General features: G+C 42.5%; 1 protein-coding gene across 8 annotated transcripts in view; it reads left to right on the top strand.

Annotated features, from left to right (window-relative positions):
- LOC128771889 (1-phosphatidylinositol 4,5-bisphosphate phosphodiesterase beta-1) overlaps nucleotides 1–20,295 on the top strand; it is a 154,679-nt gene that overhangs the window by 129,025 nt on the left and 5,359 nt on the right. For 6 of the 8 annotated variants that reach the window (XM_053887725.1, XM_053887724.1, XM_053887727.1 and 3 more), the window contains 20 exons: nucleotides 80–164; nucleotides 4,477–4,651; nucleotides 5,530–5,616; nucleotides 5,808–5,878; nucleotides 6,511–6,607; nucleotides 6,705–6,789; nucleotides 6,905–7,029; nucleotides 7,091–7,245; nucleotides 7,323–7,487; nucleotides 7,662–7,761; nucleotides 8,629–8,733; nucleotides 8,797–8,912; nucleotides 10,359–10,497; nucleotides 10,886–10,939; nucleotides 11,086–11,305; nucleotides 11,461–11,629; nucleotides 12,144–12,220; nucleotides 12,288–12,377; nucleotides 12,478–12,535; nucleotides 12,649–12,735. In XM_053887725.1, the coding sequence (XP_053743700.1) occupies nucleotides 80–164; nucleotides 4,477–4,651; nucleotides 5,530–5,616; nucleotides 5,808–5,878; nucleotides 6,511–6,607; nucleotides 6,705–6,789; nucleotides 6,905–7,029; nucleotides 7,091–7,245; nucleotides 7,323–7,487; nucleotides 7,662–7,761; nucleotides 8,629–8,733; nucleotides 8,797–8,912; nucleotides 10,359–10,497; nucleotides 10,886–10,939; nucleotides 11,086–11,305; nucleotides 11,461–11,629; nucleotides 12,144–12,220; nucleotides 12,288–12,377; nucleotides 12,478–12,535; nucleotides 12,649–12,735 (2,260 nt within the window). Of the gene's footprint in view, nucleotides 1–79; nucleotides 165–4,476; nucleotides 4,652–5,529; nucleotides 5,617–5,807; nucleotides 5,879–6,510; nucleotides 6,608–6,704; nucleotides 6,790–6,904; nucleotides 7,030–7,090; nucleotides 7,246–7,322; nucleotides 7,488–7,661; nucleotides 7,762–8,628; nucleotides 8,734–8,796; nucleotides 8,913–10,358; nucleotides 10,498–10,885; nucleotides 10,940–11,085; nucleotides 11,306–11,460; nucleotides 11,630–12,143; nucleotides 12,221–12,287; nucleotides 12,378–12,477; nucleotides 12,536–12,648; nucleotides 12,736–13,012; nucleotides 13,038–20,295 lie in introns of those variants that run through there. The other 2 variants (XM_053887722.1, XR_008416689.1) reach the window with 2 other exon arrangements.

Here is a 20,295-nt window from a genome sequence, read left to right on the forward strand (position 1 = left end):
AGGACCACCATGCATATTCAGTCCATATCGACAAGCAGCAGAGAGTCATGTGTGTTTCCCTGTGTTTGATCGCTCCCAGACCAAAGCAGCAGGCCAAGATGGCAGAGTACTGTCGGTCAATATTTGGAGACGCATTACTGACTGAACCTCTGGAGAAATATCCCGTGAGTACATAAGCGGCTCAAACACACAGTTGCATGTGTGCTATTCTGTTCTCTCTCTCTATATCACGCACACACATGCAACATAGGGGGAATTAGCGCTGGCATGGTCGTACTGGTGCAGGTGTTAACTACCAGGATTATTAGTCATCATCTCTATTCATGCCTTTTTCTGTGAAGAACGCCACCTGACATGTTTACATACAGAACACATTTATTGTTTGCGGTGGATCGATGGTTTTGTTTTGCTTGTTGTTTGTTTGCTGTTACTCTCATGACACATACTTGATCAGCACTGTGAGCGCTCAAATGTTTACACGACCTCAGAGTATTTTTTTTGGATAAGTATCACATTATTTTTATTTCATTATGATACTTGTCAAGTTTTTTTCATGTTATTTCATGATACTTGTCACATTATTTCGTAAAAGGTCACATTATTTCATAGTATTATCATGTTATTACATAATATTACATTACTTCTTGATACTTGTCACGTCATCTGGTAGCATTTATCAGATTATTTCAGATTTTTATACAATTTCATAACATCATCCCGTTATTTAATGATAATAATGACATTTTTCATGTTATTGCAGTGTTTTATAATGTTATGACTATAGTACTATCACATCATTTTGTAATATTATGACATTATTTTTCCAATATTATCACATTATTTCATTATTCTTGTCTCGTTATTTGGTAGCATTTGGTTGCAGATATTTCATAATATTTTCACATTATCTCACGATACTTATGACATTATTTTGTAAAAGGTCACATTATTTCATATTATTTTCTTGTTATTACTTGTTATCATCACATTATTTTGTGATACTTATATAATATTATTAATTATTTTACGATGTTATCGGGTTATTTCATGATTAGTGCCCTGAAAATTATTTAGGAGAGACATATTTGGAGGAATAAGTTTATTACAATTGACAGTGGTCGAGGTCTACTTTCTACAGTATTAAACTGTCCTGTGTCAGGGTCGTCATTCTGACTTTTTATTCGCCACGATTGTTAGGTAAACATCAGGAAACTGTAAGAGACTGTACTGACACGTGTGGAAGTTGTCACTCATTGTGTAAATAAATGCTAGTTTCGGACAGACATTGAATAACACAAAATAATGAGACAAATATACAAAAATAACATGATAATATCATGAAATAGCACTGATTCATACATTTTTCCTCATGACAGTTAAAAAATAGCTTGTGTTTTAAGTAAGAATACTTAATACTTTAAAAAAATTACTCATATTAATTATGTAAAGTAATATTTAGGACATTGTGACTGCTTTATGCTGAGAATTGCAAGGTGCTCGAATCCTCAAAGGCTCTCACTCATAAAACAGTATGAGGTTGACAGACATCTGATTGCTGGGTGAGTGAGCTGAGCCAAAAGGCAGAGAAAGGAACAGGAAGCAACTGAATTAATAACCGCTGACGTGCCACCGAAGGATAGTGCCTGTTTACTTTGAGTCAGGCCCTTTCTGGACCATCATTGTTATTCATCTGCAGGACCCTTGCGTTGTCCTTGCTGAACACAAACAAGAGGCGTCCCAGATTAAATGCTCAGACAATAGTGTTTTTGCGCTGTAATCCAAACGTGGCTTTTCTTGGCGGCCCTTTATCTGTCTCCTCTCAGTTGCCATGGCTACCTGTCAAAAGCTTGCTTTGTCCCTTTGTGGCCAAACTCTTCCCCCCACCTCCCAAAGGCGTCTTTGTGTTTAATGACGCAGAGTGAAGCCAATGTAGACACTTGTCTCCCACAAACACACACGGTGGCAGCACTCATGATGCCCACCGCACACATGAAACATCCAGTTTGGACTTTAATACACCACTTAGTGCTTTCATGTTGCCGACTGGGGACGTCTTATCGCTGCCGGTGTTACTCCACGGCGCAAGCGCAGTCCCCAGCAGTCAGGTGCGGCATTATCTTCCCGCCTCACAGTTGTTGCCCGCGGGGAATTACAGCTTTCTGACTGGATTTGACATTGAAGTATTATCAGGGAGGAATCCTACAAACGGAGTGGCGGGGAGATGATTGGAGAAGTCAGCCGGCGACAGGGCGGGAGAAAGTGATGTCGAGGATTCACATGTCTTTCACTGAGCGGGTAATGAGTGGGAAAGGTGAGAGCAATGACAGCCACTCCCCTTCGGCAGCCGTTTGACTGCGCGTCGAATCGGATATCAGCTCCTTACGTCCTCCAGGGCAGGGGCAGATCGCTTAATAAGGCCCGATTGGTTCCAACTGAGCCCAGGGTGCAAATAAAGAGGATTGCTCCAGCCTCGCAACACAAAGCAATACATTTGAAAACATGGAATTGAAGAAGTGCTTTTGTTAGATCTACTTTAAAATACAGTTAAAATGCAGTACATCAACTCGAAAAGTGCTCAGACCCGTGTTGTAAACATGCAATTCTGGAGACCCATCTCTATGTGACCGAAGATGAATGGATGGATAGCATGGACCTGAGGAATAAAAACATTAATGAACAATTAATGGATTAAATACATGGAAAAAAAACAGAAATTAAAACCTAAGTCAATGTAAAAGTAATTGCACTCTGACATTTTATGTTTTATTTCCTATGTATTTATATTTATTCAATTTAGTCTCCCGTTTATGCATCTAGTTTCCTTCAACGAGATGCATGTGGAAATGTGGAAATATTGATAAATATATAAAATAAAATAAATACATATATGTGTTTAAAAAGGGATCATATATGTAGAAATATATATCAATAAATATGGTAATAAGACGTTATTTGTGTTATTTACTTATTTAATTATTCCTATTTTTTATTATTTATTATTTTATTTTATTTATTTATTTGTTTAATGTCATTTTCGTCCCTCAAAATACAGTGTTTTTCAAATTAGTTTACTGTAAAATATGGGTCTCATACCCGTGGCACGTGCAGGGTATTTTGTAGTCTTGCTTGGAGGTCAGTGCAGGCAAATTTATTAATTCTGTCTCATAGTATTTTCACGTTATACTAGATGAACATTGGTATCATTTGGTTTAGGACTCAGCTTGGTGTTCCTCCACCAAACATGAGAGCTCATTGATCCAACATGTTACTGAATAGGCACCATGGGGGTGACGTGCTGATGTAGCCATGACCTTAACCAATATGTGTTAATACTCTGTCGTGCCGTACACACAAGTACTTACAATTAGGATTAATAAAAACTAGAATATTCCCATAGAGAAAAAAGAAAGTATTTCACTCATGGTGTGAAAGAAGCCTTCACTTGAAACGCCTTTTGAAGTTTTGAGGAAAGGTAGTTGGTGAAGAAAGGAAAAAACTGTTACCTTTTGATTGTGTGTTTTGCCTCTGATGTCGCTTGTCATCGCCGTTTAGTTTTTGAGGAAAAGAAAGACACAAACGCTTTGACTTGTGTGTGTTTGAACTGAGCCTTCTGTAGTTCTTGAATCGGCCTCATTCAAACACAACAGCGCAGCAAGTGTGCATGGGCTTTAGCAGTCAGTGTTAATGGCTCCTACAAATCAGTGTGCATCTGACTTTATGTTCCTATAATCCTTAATAGGGTCATGAGGGAAGGAGATTTAACGTTTTTTTGAGGAGGAAATTTTGCTTATGTGTTGCGTCACTTTCCCTATAATGTAATATTAATACTGCTAAACACAGTGAAGCCTATAAATAAATCAGCTATTTTGCAGAGCCCCGCTGAAAAGATGTGCATTTGTGGGTGAGCTGAGTTTACTGTTAAATGTTGAGCTCCACATCAATGGGCTTGAATTTTCAATGTGCTTCCCTGAAGTCAGTGGAGAGGCGGAATCAAAGGTGCAAATCCTGTTGAAGCTCCAAGTAAAAAAACAAACTGTATTTAGTTTTTGGTCCCATTGTGGTGTGGTGGTTTAATGGTTTAATAGTCCTGTTTGTATTCAGGGCTGCTTTGTATTGAAGCCATTTTAGTGCTGTGAAGAATTGAAATTCACCCCAGGATTTGCTTCCGTCTCTGCATAATCGTGAAGTAAATTGGAATTCTCAGGTTTGTTTTCCAACATTGGTGTAGTTTGGAATAGTCTGGCAACATTTTTGATCACACTTCATCTGGAGCCAGATGTATTTGCTGAGGGTTCGCGAGGGAAATCAAACGCCCAGTAGGAGAAGCATCATTTGTCACTTTGTAATTCCCAGAGAACACATAACTGAAACCGTTTGTCTGCATTATAAGTCTATTCAGCACTTTACAGAAGCTTTTTTGAGGAGTTATGGGGGAATCATACAACCTGCTAACCATGACTTCGTCTGCACCCCCAGCTGGAGTCAGGAGTCCCACTGCCCAGCCCGATGGAACTGATGGGCAAAATATTGGTGAAGAACAAAAAGAAGCACCACAAAACAGACGGAAGCACCAAGAAGAAGCTGGCCGAGCAGGTTTCCAACACCTACAGCGACTCGTCCAGCGTGTGCGAGCCGTCGTCCCCGAGTGCAGGTACGCAGCCTTCCAAAAGCCGCTGGGATGTTTTGGTTTTGTGAAGGTCCGTCTGCACGTTGGCCCCGGCAGCTTCTGGAAAGTGAATCAGTGGAGCTAAACAGTGCTTTTGTTTATCATCCATCATTTTCATGACCCACTATATCAACCCACTGTGTTATTGGCTGCTGCATTTACTCGCTGTCAGGCAACCACACTGCTAGTCGGCGGGGCATCTCAAGCCCTTGCTGAAGTGACCTCATGTTTATGTGTGTAACATTATCTTCAGCTCATCGAATCTAAATGCACACAACTGTTTGTTTTGTTCACGTTTGCCTGTTGAATACAGTGCAAAAATGCTTACCACCTAACGGCTATGATCTTAATAGTGCGCGGACATTCAAGCCCCGCACCGATGGGAACACACTGCCCCCTAGTGTGAGAGTTGAAGAAACACAGATGACACTCCGACCTTTCAGTCAGGAGAATGAGATTCACTACGGAATAATTGTAAAAATATTACTGTGAACTAGGAACTATTATATCAATAATTTATTCTTTCTTGCAAACACAGTGTGATTAATCCTGGACTTTTTCAGAACATTGACCATCAAATTACTCAGAAAATACCCAACGATTTTTAACATCCCTGCTATATCTTTAATAAAATAAGACTCCCTCTGTGCCCAGTGAAGCTCGCGGATTAATCATTTTAGTTCTTTCACTGGTCTTTTTCATCAGAATTATTGGGAATATTAATATTTCCTTACTCCCAGGAAAGTTGTGCAGTATTCTGAGTTTTTGCTAGATCTATTTTTGCAAATATAACCGCACTGTTCAGACAGAGCCAGTTGGTCTTTAGCTACTTATTCAAACCTAAGTTTCTCTCCTCCTCTTAGGGTCAACGAAGGAAGATACAGGTGATTCCTCTCAGCCAGCTGAGGGCGCAGAGCTCAGCTTGAGGCCACAGGGCAGAAAGTCTATTGGTGAGTCATACATAGAACATGACCTGGGACAGGGTGAGAACTCACAGGAGCTCTCTGAAGCTAGAGATCAGCTCAGCTATTTCCGATAAACGCCACCGCTGAAGGAAATGTGAAGCACATCTCCTGCTCTCACTCTGTACCACGCGCTCGGCTCATATTTTCTCACCCACTTGTCAAACTACTTGGTTTAGGTGAGGTGGAAGCAGAAAGTGAGGATGAAGATGACGACGATGACGATTGTAAAAAGGGTTCAATGGATGAGGTGAGTGTGTTGTTGACTAAACGCGGCTTCAAAATAGATGACTCATATTCTTCTGGTGATTTATGTTTGACATTATTAAAGGGGTTGGCCCTTACCAAAAATAAAACCACATTCCCTCAATAATTATTGTTATTTAATTACTGTTATAGTTGTTTTTTGTCTACCTTTTCTCTTCTCACCTAAACTCACTTTTAACGTTTTTTGGGCATTTTAAATTTGCCCTCGTGTGTTCATATTACATATTATTGACAGTGTTTTTAACTTTAGCCAAAAATAGAAGTTTAAGCAAACACATGAAAAACTGTATGAGAATCTGTGAATATTCCGCCCTGGGACTAGTACTTTATGATGACGCTTTCTTTCGTTTGTATGTTTGGCCCGCCCTCTAGTGGTGTGTTCCTTTAATGCACGTCTTTACGTTTTTCTCCCGTCAGAACAGAATTTCAACATTTCTAAAAGCTTTCCTACCACTTTAGGTTCCAAAATTCACAGTTAAAGCAAATCCCAGACATTTCTGTCAAATTTGAAAATCAGATTTAAATTAAAATAAACGTCACAAATGCCGTGATGTTTTTTGTGGGGTATGGAGTTTTGGTATGACGTATGTTGTCTTCGATGCTTTTCATGTCCAGGGGACTGCAGGCAGCGAAGCCTTTGCCACAGAGGAAATGTCCAACTTGGTCATCTACATCCAGCCAGTCAAGTTCAACAGCTTTGAGGGCTCCAAAAGTGTGTATGAACAAGATGTTCAGTTAATACCGACATTGCATTTTCATCTTCATCACAGAGGAATAACTACTATAACTTATTATTTGACCAATTGCAGAAATCAACCGCAGCTACCAGATGTCATCCTTTGTTGAGACCAAAGCTTTGGAGCAGCTGACCAAGTCCCCTGTGGAGTTTGTAGAGTATCCTTTGATACCTTGAGAGAGCATCTCCACCCTGCCTGCGCTTTGCTCTTCGCCTCCCTAACAGTCTCACTAAAGAAGACAGGTGTTTATTTTCCTGAGTTGCTTCATTCAGATACAACAAACTGCAGCTGAGCAGAATCTATCCGAAAGGAACTCGAGTGGACTCGTCCAACTACAACCCTCAACTCTTCTGGAATGCTGGCTGTCAGCTGGTGGCTCTCAACTTCCAGACCATTGGTGAGGGAGTACAGTCAGGAGTGTGAGGATAAATAACCATGCTGGTGGGTGGTCTCTGCAGATCTGTCCATGCAGCTCAACCTGGGCATGTACGAGTACAACGGAAAGTGCGGCTACCGGCTCAAACCAGAGTTCATGAGGCGACCAGACAAACACTTCGACCCGTTCACGGAGAGCACGGTGGACGGGATCGTCGCTAACACCCTGTCAGTGAAGGTGAATCTCAAATCACTTAATTTTTAGAAAGCGTTTTCAGGACATTTTTTCTGAGCTGGCTTAAATGCTCCTTCCAGATCATCTCTGGCCAGTTTCTCTCTGACAAGAAAGTAGGAACCTATGTGGAGATCGACATGTTCGGCTTGCCAGTGGACACAAAGAGGAAGGCCTTTAAGACGAAAACTTCACAAGGCAACGCCATCAACCCGGTCTGGGAAGAGGAGGCGATCGTCTTTAAGAAGGTCCCACCTCTCCATGTCTTCTTAAAGAGCAATGCTAGCTATAGACGAGGAATTTATGTTTGATACTGATTTTTCTTCCACTGATATCTGTCATCTTGAACTGTGAGAAAATGCATTATCATGTCAACCTCAACTGCCTATGTTCAGGACTTCACTTTGCTTCTTGATCTGCAGGTGGTTCTGCCCACACTGGCTTCACTGAGAATAGCAGTGTTTGAAGAGGGAGGGAAGTTTATCGGCCACAGAATCATCCCAGTGTCTGCCATTCGTCCAGGTGAACCATCTGTCTCCTCTGATGATAAGCATTAGTGAAGCGTCATGAAACAGTATTGCAAGGTTGATGAAACAGTGTCCTATCTTTTAGAGGCCACTAGATGGCTCTCTTGGTTCAGAAATGATGTGAGGTTTCATTGAAGTAGTTGTTCAAGTCTAAACGTTTTACAGCAGACAGTGCCATCTGGTGGCCTCTGGAAATCAGGGCATGGTTTCATGAAGCCTCATCTACCTATCTATCATTGTCAGCAGCTCTCTTGGGAGTCAATGTCAACTTCAGACCTCAGATGAATTATCATTGTGTCACAGGCGAGGGCAGGCGTCTCAAACCGCTCCTCAAAAGGAGCAGGGTGCAGGTTTCCGTTCCAACCAGTCACCTGAAGTCACTGAAGAATCAGTTGACTGTGAGTCTGATTTGTTTCAGCTGCACCCGCTTGGTTAATATGTGTATGCTTGTTTGGTTGGAACAAAGACCCGCACCTCCTTCGGTCCATTTGTGGATCAGTTTGAGACCCCTGTCCTTGAGTGTCATCCATAAACTGTCTCATCAATTGGTACACCGAGTTCACTGGTGGATTTCTACCCAGCCCTTTGTTTGTGTGCAGCAGCGCCCCCTTGCGTAACTCCTCACAGGATACGCAGCTGTTTTATAATTCACTCTAAGACACACTACCATTAAACAAATACACAACTACTTTTTACATTCTTAAATATCTTTTTTTTTTGGGGGGGGTAGGTATTAACGAAAATAGTGAACAGTACAGCCTTATTTTGGTGCTGCCCATTTTGCATTCATTTAGAAACAACTGCAAGAGTATTTTTCAAATAGGCAGTATAACTGGACAGTGCAATCCCCTCTGACCCACAGGCTACCATTACATCAGCCTGAGGAATGAGAAGAACCAGTCGCTGGCGCTGCCCGCTCTGTTCGTGTACGTGGAAGTCAAGGATTATGTTCCTGACACCTTTGCAGGTGAGTAGATATAAGATTCCAGGCATTAAGCGGGCGAGGTTAACTGCTTTTCTTGGCTCTCAGATGTCATCGAAGCCTTGTCCAATCCCATTCGCTACGTCAACCTGATGGAGCAGAGAGCCAACCAGCTGGCGGCTCTCACGTTGGAGGAGGGTGGAGAGGACGACGGGGACAAAGAGGTGCGTTTCTGTTGAGTTTTCTTTTTGCTTTTGACCACCAGTCCGGCTAAAAGTAAATACAAACAGGCCTGTTTTGTGTATTTACACGAACCAAGTACAGTGGTACCTCGGTTCTCGACCACAATCTGTTCCAGACGGCTGTTCGAGAAGCGAATTGTTCGAAATCTGAATCAATTTTTCCCATTACAATTAATGGAAAAAGAAAAACTGCTTTCCAAGCCTTAAAATAGGCTTTGGTAGGAGTGAATGTACAGTGTCTGCTGCATGTGAGAGGGGTTGCCGAGTGAAGAGACGGCACTCTCTCGAGAGCCGGCACTCTCTCAAGGTGCCCGGTGCGTGTCCAGCTCTGAATGTGCCTGGAGTGCCTCGGAGGTGTGGAGAGCGAGCTCCTCCCCTGTGACACTCTACCACGGTCCAGTGCGGAGACTGGAAATGTTTTACACCTCAATATGAAGAAAAAACAGTCAGTAAATGTAGCTAACGGGACACGTCTGCATACAGAGGCTGCGTTATACACAATAACAAAGCGCCTTGTGGGTCAGCTGATCTGTCCGCGCACGTTATGTTTTTTTCCGGCTTATTTCGTTCGAGTTCTGGATTTTCGTTCGAAATCCAAAGCAAAAAAATCTAGAAATGTTTGTTCGAATTCCGAGACGTTCGAATTCCAAGAAGTTGGAAAACGGAGGCACCACTGTATTTGACCAACTTTTCCACTGTCCGTGATCAGGAAACTTTTCAAAACCAATAGTCAGCAGCCTGTCATTGTGGCTCAACAGTAATTGAATGGAACAATCCTCCGAGAGTGTGGCGGTGGACGCTCACGGCCCAATGTCTCCCAGTAATGGATCTTAGCTTTGCATCAGCGCTGAGAAATAGATTTTATTTCAGCAGTTCAATCTAGTTTAGTGGGAATTTGGGGATGTTAAGAGCCAATCATTGCTAATGTCATTTGAAATGCAATTGGAGAGGGATATGGAGGAGAGGAGGGGCTCATCTGGAGACGATGTGAGCAAATCTGTCTGAGTGGCCACATAGCACATGGAGGTTATCTCAGGTTACACAGACGTGGCTGCAGGAGGAGGAGGTCTGTTCAATTAGCGCCTTCTTTCATCTGATTTGGCACTTGATACGATTAGCTTCTGGGCAGGCCGGCAGGAAGCTGTCGCCATGGCGACAGTAGCCAAGCTCATCCCAGCATGGAAAGTCAGAGCAAGAGATGAACGTGGACGGCGCAGACAGTGGACTTCAGGCCGAGGTGAAGTTAGTCTAAGCAGAGCAGGAAGTCATGCTAAGAGTGGGCTACCAGAGCTACATCTACAAAATACACTGCAGGACGCAGGTAGTGGCCGGATGTTTTGTAGGTTCTATAAGAAATTATTAGTTTATTCTATCTTAAATATTAACTTTGTCTTCTTTTGGTACTCACCTATTTTCCTACTCTGACAGGCGGAGACAGGAAGTGATGCGCCATCTGAATCTAAAGTGGACTCCAGGGTGGTGTTACCTGCAGAGAATGGGCTGAGCCACACACCTATTATATCCCCAAAGCCACCTTCGCTGGGTGGGCACCAGCCTCAGTCTGCAGGTACAGAGAGAATCTTCTTCTTAGCCACCTCCTCCTCCACCCCCACTTCACATTCTCCTCCGCCTTCTCATACTTTTTCTGCTGATGAACAAGTTCCAAGCTTTTAGATAATATTAGTCCTTTAAAACAAAAACTCCTGGATCCAGACAGTGATCCTGATCATTCCCAATATTGAATCATTTGATTCAAATCCATCCATAACTTCCAACCATGTTTTTGTGGACTCAAACAGACAAACCTGGGTGGAGGTTAAAAATAATAGTATAATAGTTTATATGTCCATCCAATATTCTGGCACCATTGACATCCCATGGAACTAATTCTTTTCTATTTCTATTTCATTTCGATGTCTAAATGTGACTCTGCCCTGCTGTGATTTTTCCATCAGGCCCTATGAAGCCAGCTGTGAAGACCGAAGACATCATCCAAAGTGTCCTCACTGGTGAGCTGATCCATCATTGTAACTACAATAATTTCAGAGTCTTGACTCTGACTTGGTTCGAGAGGGGTCTTTGTGGACGATGATGTTTGTTGATGATATAGTGACCTCAGAACCTACATTGAAAGCTTGATGATATTTGTCCTCAGAACTGGAGGCTCAGTCTGTGGAGGAGTTGAAACAGCACAAGGGTTTTGTGCGTGAGCAGAAGAAGCAGTACAAAGAGATGAAGGAGCTAGTGCGCAAACACCACCGCAAGACAAGCGAGCTGATCAAGGAGCACACGACCCGTATGTCCGAGCTGCAGAGCCAGCATCAGCGCCGGCGCTCAGCCATGCAGAAGAGCCACAAAAAAGATGGTAAGAAAAGGTATGTAGCTCTCCTTCTTTCACCCTGCATGCTCCCATGTCAGGCTTTAAACAGTTATTGAAGACTTGGTCCTGGCATCGGCTTCAGCCTGAGAGCTGTCACATTCCATTCAGATTCTCTCTACAGCTGTGGTTCCTTTTGTGTTCACACTGCAGTCGATCGGACTATTCTCTGTCCACCTTGGACCAGGAGCTCGCTGACCTGGACCAGGAATGCAGCCAGAGGCTGTCGGAGCTGAAGGAGCAGCAGCAGCAGCAGCTTCTCACGCTTCGCCAGGAGCAGTACTACAGCGAAAAGTACCAGAAGAGAGAGCACATCAAGCAGGTACCAGTGGATTTCGAGATGAGTGCTGCAAGTTTGAGTGCAACTTTTTATTGAGCCTTTTCACCAGCATTGCTCTAATCATTGTGATTGAGGCCGCCATCATGTAGCCATGTTTGTTAACAATTGCAAAGTATCCTGTAAACCGCTGTATTGACTTGGTTTAATTCCACAACCAATAGCCAGCAGGCAGACTATTGACCTGACCGACCACTGAACTGGCCCCAGTGTGAAGCGCTCCTCCGTGTATGGTTCAATTCTTCTGCCACGGTAGAGATCAATTGATGCCACTAGCTGGTCTCCTACTGCCCCAATGGCCCAGAGCATCAGTCACACTTGTTTTTAACACTTGAATAAATAGATGCTGGCTTCATTTGATCATTGCCGTGCAGTGGAAAAATGCATTTGCTCTCGCTGTGCTGCACTGTCGCAGTTCAAGCTAGTGATCACGGCGTGCGCCGTCAAATATACGCTGCTGTGACAGCGTCCTGTAACAGCTCCCCGTCTCTGTGTCCAGCTGGTGGAGAAGCTGACCACACTAGCCGAGGAGTGCCAGAGTGCTCAGCTCAAGAAGCTCCGAGACATCTGTGAAAAGTAAGCCTGCGTTGTGGGTGGCATCCAACATCCAATATTGACTTTTGATGTCGCCGTTCTGTCGCAGAGAAAAGAAAGATCTCAAGAAGAAAATGGACAAGAAAAGACAGGAGAAGATTAACGAGGTCAAATCGAAAGACAAGAACGTAACAGAAGAGTAAGCGTTTAAACGTTACATCAAACCGCACTAACAGCGTCCTACCACTAGATGTCAGCAAACGCAAGTCTTGCGTTTTAATAAAGTTTTTTTCGTGCAGGGAGAAGCTGGAGATCAATAGGTCGTTTGTGAACGAGGTGGTTCAGTACATCAAAAGAGTAAGAGATTATTTACATTGCATAAACCTGAACATTTTCACCTGAAAATATGTATATGAATTGAAATAATGCTGGCGGAATTGATGTAAGGAGCTTTTCTTTGTGTGTTGAAGCTGGAGGATGCGCAGAGTAAACGCCAGGAGCGACTGCTGGAGAAACACAAGGACATCCGTCAGCAAATTCTGGATGAAAGGCCAAAGGTGAGAGACTTCCCAAACTCATTTGTAGTTCTGTCTTTCTAATTTTTTGTTTTAGACAAACAAACATAAAAGCTTTCTCCATTCTCTCTGAATTTTACATGTTGAGTTGTACAGCCAGGAATCACTATTATAATACAGAAAGAAAAACATTCCTTTTTCTTTTGTGAAATTCACTTTTCTTACTACTTTAGAAAGTTTAGCATCAACTATACACTGGGGTGTTGCCTCTGCTTTTCACTGACACGCCAAAGAGTAATGCTTGTAACTGTCACCGTAGGACAAAGCTCCACCTGAAGATCTTGGTAAGACTGGCTGCATCTTGGGGTGAAATAACACACTTATATTCTGCTTTCTACTGGCCTGGGTTAATACACTAAAATACAGTGAATCTAAAAGTCTAACATTTTGAGCAGATTTTGGACTAACTAAACATTTTAAAAGAAAATCTGGATTCGTCTCCGGAGCAGTTCGGGGCCGTTTAACTGTGACTAACTGCCCTTATTCGGAGAGGACGTTGGTTGTATGTTTAAAATTACTAACAAAACATCTGTTTTTTTGAGGTCAGCGGGACTCAAACATTCTTTTATTTTCTCATTTTAAAACCACATTACTTGTATTTATTGCTTTTCTCATATATTTCCTCACTGTGTGACAGTAGTAAATGAAATTAATACTGTGTATTTACCTGGAACATTTTTAATTCTGCCAAGTCCAGGCGCACCACATTATGCAATGTGATGTCATAACCAAAATGTCCACGATGAAGGAGAGTCATTGAGATGACTGAAAAGTTATGTTTAGAAATGTTCTGTGCACTTACAGTCAAGAGTTCAGTCATCACTGCTGGATTCCACCCACTATGTACTGTGGCTCTGGTTACATTTAGACAGTATTAACTCCCTTTTACCTGCTTATTACTTGTTAATAATTGGTAATTATGGTGTTTCTTTGAGGGAACTTTCAGTGACCAATATACACAATTATAGTCTGGCTGAACAGGACGTGAGTTACATGCTAATATGTTGGTAATGCACGTATGAATAAGTATTTTATATGTTCCCTGATCTTGGGATAGGGTTAGGGTGTAACTCTGAAACTGTAGGTGCAGATTTAGTCAGAGAATTCTGCTATTAAACATAAAAAACAAATTGAAAAAATGTGAAGAATGTAAATCATGAAATATTTTTTAATCGAGTGGCCTTACTGTATCAAATTATCACCCATCATTCTGTGAAAAATTGTGTTTACAACAGTGCCAGTAGAAAGGGAAAAAAAGAATGGTAGTCTCTGTCATTCGTCATGCACCATCATGTATTTGAATGAGCATCGCAGATGAATGACGCCTCAGCTCGCCCCCATTCTTGCTAAAACAGTGAATCACGGCGCGCACTACTGCAGCACATCACAGCTGCTCACACAAAATCAATAAGAGAGCAGTGTTTACACGAAATACCAAATGTGAAAAGGCATGAGAAGTTACTCAAGATGAGTTTATAGAAAAAAAAAAGCCTTGTATTGTCATATTTAATGGGTCAATATAGGGTGTGGGGAATTGTAAAATCAGAGTAGGAGGAGCTTGTAAAATTGGTTCATTTTGTAGGCTGAAATGACATCTAATTTTTACTACTGCAAAGAAGCGTCTTGATGTCACTGTTGTGGTGCCACTGCTGCCCACTTGCAGACCAGTGTGGGAGGTGCAGTGACAACAGTGAGCTCCAGCAGCAGGTCCGGTCTGTTCGGTGTGTGTACCCGGTTCATCCTCAAATCCAAGTCTCAATTTTAGGATGAAGACGTCAAAATAACTGGGTCATTATATTTACGTTTCATTTTGGTTCAAGTCCTGGTTCAGGTGAGCCATGTGTTTAGGATGGTTAGGTTTAGGGGGAGAGGCTGGGGAAAGCATTATGGCAATGAGAGGTCCCCAGAGAGATCGAGGTACAAATGTGTGTGTGTGTGGATACAAGAGGAAGATACAGTCAGCCTGGTTAGCATCTGCCTGTTTAGGTCAATCCGCTTATTGATTTCAGCTTCTCTTAAATGTAAGAGAAGCTGATGGTAACAACATTATGACGGATGACCCCGACTGAAACAAAGCGATGGGGTCCTGGTTGACCAGTTGTTCCCCAGCACGGGTGATGAATTTGAACCGGTGATCCATCACCGAACATCGCTGTCGCAGTCGTCATATTTAAATCAATATCTGGACCCCGAAAATTGAATTCTCCTGCTGGAAATCATTACTGGCTAATCACTCCTGAGACGCGGGTTCTGGCGCAGGCGCCGACATCTGTATGCAGAGCAAGCAGCCGCGCTTGTGGTTGTTAGCGTGAAATATGGCATCCTTTTTGCAAGTGCACCCTCGTGGCTGAATTTGGAGGCTGTAACCACATAAGTCAATCATCTCTGCTGTGCTGTGTTTTCAAATTCTGCTCATGAAAGGCTACTGTAACATTGCATAGTAGTGGAATCACTGTTTTCAAATACATGAGTCAAAATGCTCAGTTTAGTAAGCAATGTTTCTTGTTATAGGAGTGGGCAGCATGGCGTTAGAGCGGCTGGTGCCTCCCTGCAAGAAGGTTGCTGGTTCAAATCTCACTTGTTTGGAGGCAAGGGGTTTCATGGAACAGTGTCCTGATTTTCACAGCCCACTAGATGGCGCTCTGTAATCTTTGGATTTCCACAACTATTTTAGTGAAACTTCAACCTTTTAAAAAACAAGAGCGCCACTTGCTGAGCTCTGGAAGTGAAGACACAAAGCCTCACGAGTGCGCCGCCCGTAGTGAGTGTTGATGCAGGAGTTGGATGGCTTGAGGTTGAAACCAACTCATTTTCAGTGTTGCCAGTGTGACACAGGAGTCTGCCATCGCCTTGAGGCTTTGAATTCAAGCACATTCCGCGGCACTTCCTGTCAACGTTGGCAGCAGGTCACGTCAACAGAAGTCCCTTGGTTAAGCTTATCCTTATAGTACTAAATCTTCCAGACCACCACCAATATTTAATGATCTTTTCCATGATCCATATTCCCCGGTAAATATTATTGAAATGCTTTGTAACTCTTTGAGTAATACGCTGACGGACAGACAACCAGGTTACCTTTTGTCTGCAGTATTGATATTGTAAGAGAGACTCATGCGTTTTTGCTATCTTCTGAAAAGCTGAGTAGAAAGTGACTCACATAGTGAATGAGAAAGATGACAATAAAACTGAAACACTGGATGAGAAAATGATTTATGTGCATTTAGAGCAGTACTTCTCAACTTCACATTTCACCCCTCCCAACTCACCACCGCCTCCGAAAATAGTATCATTTGTCTATAAAATTATCATAAGTACACCTCTGCATAACACTTTATCCTTGTTAACACTATAGAAAAAAAACAAATATTGATCAACTTACAATAAAGAATAACTTGTTTTTGTCTGTAACAGGAAAGACTTAAAGTGCAGTTGTACAGTTGGCTGTACAGTACTGGGTAGATGGTGAAAGGTTCGTGGATGCATTGAAGGAAGACATAAAGAGGATAGGTGCAACTGAGGAGGATGATCTGGGAAGGCTCAGGTGGCAGAGGCGGATGGGAAACAAAGAGTCATCGGTGACCACCAGTCTTTAGTCCTCAGTACACCTTACATGAGCACCTTAAGAACGTCGTCGCACCATTGTTGCTGGATGCATATTTCCTCTAGTAGCTATAAATATATGAACTCATCTTTTAAAAGAAGTCTCTCTGTGAAAGCCCGAGCAAGCCATGAATAGTGAGCCGTTATTAAGAGCTTGGCTTTGACTATTGTTCCCGATGAATGCTGCCCATTTATCTGGAACAGTATATAGAGTTAAAAGGAGACATTGTCTTCGCTGACAGGAAAAGCCTTTGTGAGCCAGTGTGACCTTGGATTGATCGTCTTAGTAGCCCCCCCCCTTGAAGAAGACACAGGATGTGAAGGAGGAGGATTAATGGAAAAATACTTGAGTGTCTGACTGTCTTCAGTACAACATGCTTCCTCCTCTCATACAGATCTGACCCACTTTCTCTTTTGGGTCCAGATCTGCCTCTAATGGACACTTATAACCGTCCCTGGTGGACCAAGTGTCCTCTGCAGCTTCACAGCTACTGCATCACAGAGTCTCAGGATGTTACGTACCGCCGCAGATTCTTGACGTGATTTTTTTTTTTCTTCCTACTATAAGTGACGTGGAGACAAAAGGAGACGTGAGAGGTTTGTCGTCACTCCCAGCATGTTCTCTCCGGTGGCAGTGCCCTGCTAATGATCCAATCAAAACGCCCCACAGGAGTTTGCACTTCAGCGAACTCCATTTTGGCACCAACTTGAGATGTGCTACCCTGCTTGACTTTGCGTTGCAGCCCCAAGGACACGTTTCTAGCATGAAATACCCTTTACCAAAGCAGCGCCAGTAACTTGCCTTGAAGAGTAATGTCCAATGGTTGATAAAATTTGAGAATTATTCCTCCATTTTTTACAATAGAGCAGTGATTCTTAACCATTGGGCCGGGGCCCACGGTTGACCCGCAAGACGCTCAGTTTAAATACATTAGCTACGTATGTTGGCAGTAGTGTGTCACTGAATTGACTTGACAGCTGCAAATCTGTGATAGTTAACAACTATGGAGAAGTTCTTGAAAAGAAAATAGATGATAGAGGAAGTGATGTCACCCCCCCAAAACTGTTCATGAAGGCACCTGATTTATTGAAAATAAATTAGAACATTTTATCATTTACAGTTTAAATAAAATAAATGATTTTTATTTTATGATATTTAGACATGGTTTTATCATATTTATTTTACTCAGAATTTTATTCTGTTTTTCCAATTTTCTCAACAGTTTGTGGTGTATTTTTTCCTTTTTTCTTTAGTAAATTTCATGAATATGACTCGAGCCCCGAGATCAAAAAGGTTAAGAACCTCTGCAATAGAAGAATCATACTCTTAGTGAGCCACAGAATTGATCTTATGTGGTTTTGGTGCATCTTAAACTGAATTAATCTGGATTTGACTCCCAGACCTTGTGTCTGACACACCTCATTCTCACCTCTATTGTGATCAGGGATCACAATCTGCCTGCAGCTTCTGTCACTGACAGCAAAGCAACATGTAGCATGGTGTGTCTGTGTGCTGCCCCAGGATGCAGCGCCTCTTTGTTGCTCAGATCAAAGCTTGCATCCTGACGGTGTCTCCCCACTGCGCGCTCCCAGAATCAGTACACAAATCAGACGCGCGCATGTACGCACACACACGTGCAGGAGTCCTAAGCTGTCGTCATGGAAACCCTCCCCCTGCACGCCCCCTCTTATCCTGTACTTATATTCTCTTCTATTCATCGTGACTCTCCGCAATCTGTTAATTTGGGATTGAATCCTCTTGGCGCAGCCTGGGACGGGGTGGGGTGACGGTGTTGGAGCGGGCGCACACAGGTAGCTTCTCTTCCTCTGTCGCAGTGGAGCAGCTGGCGCTGTGTTCCCTCACGTTGTTTCTGAGATGCTGATGCTGATACTGAGAAGTATTTGATATGCAGTTTAACAGATGGTGTCTTGTAACGGTGAGAGAAATGTGCAATACATTTCCAGCTGCAGAGTGTTGTGCCGGGCTTTTCAGATGAGTCCGTCCATATGGGCTTCATCAGAGCTTCCATTGAACATTACATTCCTGGAAAGCTTAGAAAGATATCTTCATCAGGACCTCTCAGTTAAGCTTGTCAGCTACCCTCAATAGAACCAGGAACCAGGGTCCTGGTCGACCAAAATTATTTGGTTCAGCTTTACATTATATTCTCAGATGTAAAAGAATCTACAAAGAGGAAATCAGGTTCTATAAATCATGAGTCTGGAGGTGTTGTGTATTTAATCTTCAAATCATACAGTGCTTGAATAAATCTGCATGGTCCTTGATGACTGCAGCAGAGGTGATGGGATAAATTGACATATGCAAGTAAATATTTTAAGAAGGATTTTTATTAGGTCTGGGATTATTTGCACTTATAATTTGTTTCACAGGATGCATTTTTCAGAGTCGCACCACATGTGGCGTCATCACCAAGACATCCATGATGAAGGAGACTAAGATAAGATTGAAGTTTAGCAAAATTGAAGTAAAAAAAAAACCCAAACAAATTGAGTATAGATGCAGAAAACCAGCTAAGAGTTCACTATTCACTGGAGCACTTGCAGCATGTTGTTGAAGCCTACGGGCACAGACTCAACTTAAATTTTTTTTTCCAATTTTTTTTTATTCCACACATCTTTTTTTTTTAATAATTTAAAATTTTATTTATTTATTTATTTATTTTTTGTTCGATTTTTTTTCTCCTTTTTTAAGACAGCACTCACTTTGAATGGTCTGAAAAAAAATATTGCATGACCCTGTATTGTACTGCACTATTAATCGGAAAATATAAGACAATAAAACAATGACTTTTCAAGTGAGTTTTGAAAGGCAGGTTTGGTATATAGTTGAATGAAACTTGAGGGAAATTATCAGGAATTAACAGGAAGTAAAGTGCGTAAACAAGAAAATAAATGAGAGAGTAAAAAATCTCAGTGAAACATTGTGTATTTGTACGTGCAGCAGGCTGCGGTGGAGACGACTGCCTGGGGTGATCTGTGACCATGATACAGCTCATGGGCTTCACTTTGCTCAGGCCTAGGACTGTTTGATATCAGTCTAAAAGAATGAGAAAAAAGAGGCGTGTAGCAAACAATTGTGTTAATTTTTTTACGTTGATTTAGGGTGGACAGTTTGGGGAAAATCAACTGCTTTTACAGAATAATATGTGCTGCTGAAATGGAGCTGGAGGGTGGGAGGCGTCCGGCACAGCACCTGTGACACACATACAAACAAGAGGAGAAAAGATGGCCGCTGGAAAAGTGGGTTCTGTGTTTGTATAGAGAAGGTTTCATGTAAATGAAGTAGGCCCAAGCGCCCTAGATTCTTTGAATAAAACTCCTTTCTGTGAAGACTGCTGACAGGGTCGTGATCCCCTCTCATCCATAAGTCATGTATTCTTGCGTTCTGTCTAATTGGGCTGCATTCGGATGCACGCGGCATCTCACTCTGGACGCCCGTCAGCCCTCGTCTCTTAAATTGTCTGGTTCAGTAAAAGAAACTCCTTTATTAGTGGGATGTGTCCCAGCAGGTCCCAGAGCCGGTGGCTGCTGCAGGAGGCTTTTCTTGCCGCCGTTATGTCAGAGCTGAAAGCAAAGAATGAATTCAGTTCTTCAGAGGCCTCCACCGCTTCCCTCGATAGCTCCACGGAATGAGGCCATCTGGTGAAAAAAGGTCACAGAGTGTTGTATTTTAAGAAAGTCTCAAATATGTGTGTGTGCGTGAGAACATGCGTGTGTGGTTTGTTGACATCAGAGATGAGAGAGATTGAAAATCTGGCTTGGTAACAGCTGCCGGTTTGTGTCCAAAGAGAAACTGGACCACATGCAAGCAGGGCACAGAGGCAGGCAGGCGCGCGGCAAATACAGGCGCAGACAGTTCACATTCATTCCCAAGTCAAAGTGAGTCAGAATGGATCCAAACAAACGTGTTCAAAAACGCTC

Source organism: Synchiropus splendidus, chromosome 15 (assembly GCF_027744825.2).
Source record: "Synchiropus splendidus isolate RoL2022-P1 chromosome 15, RoL_Sspl_1.0, whole genome shotgun sequence".
Taxonomy (NCBI): Eukaryota; Metazoa; Chordata; class Actinopteri; order Syngnathiformes; family Callionymidae; genus Synchiropus; species Synchiropus splendidus.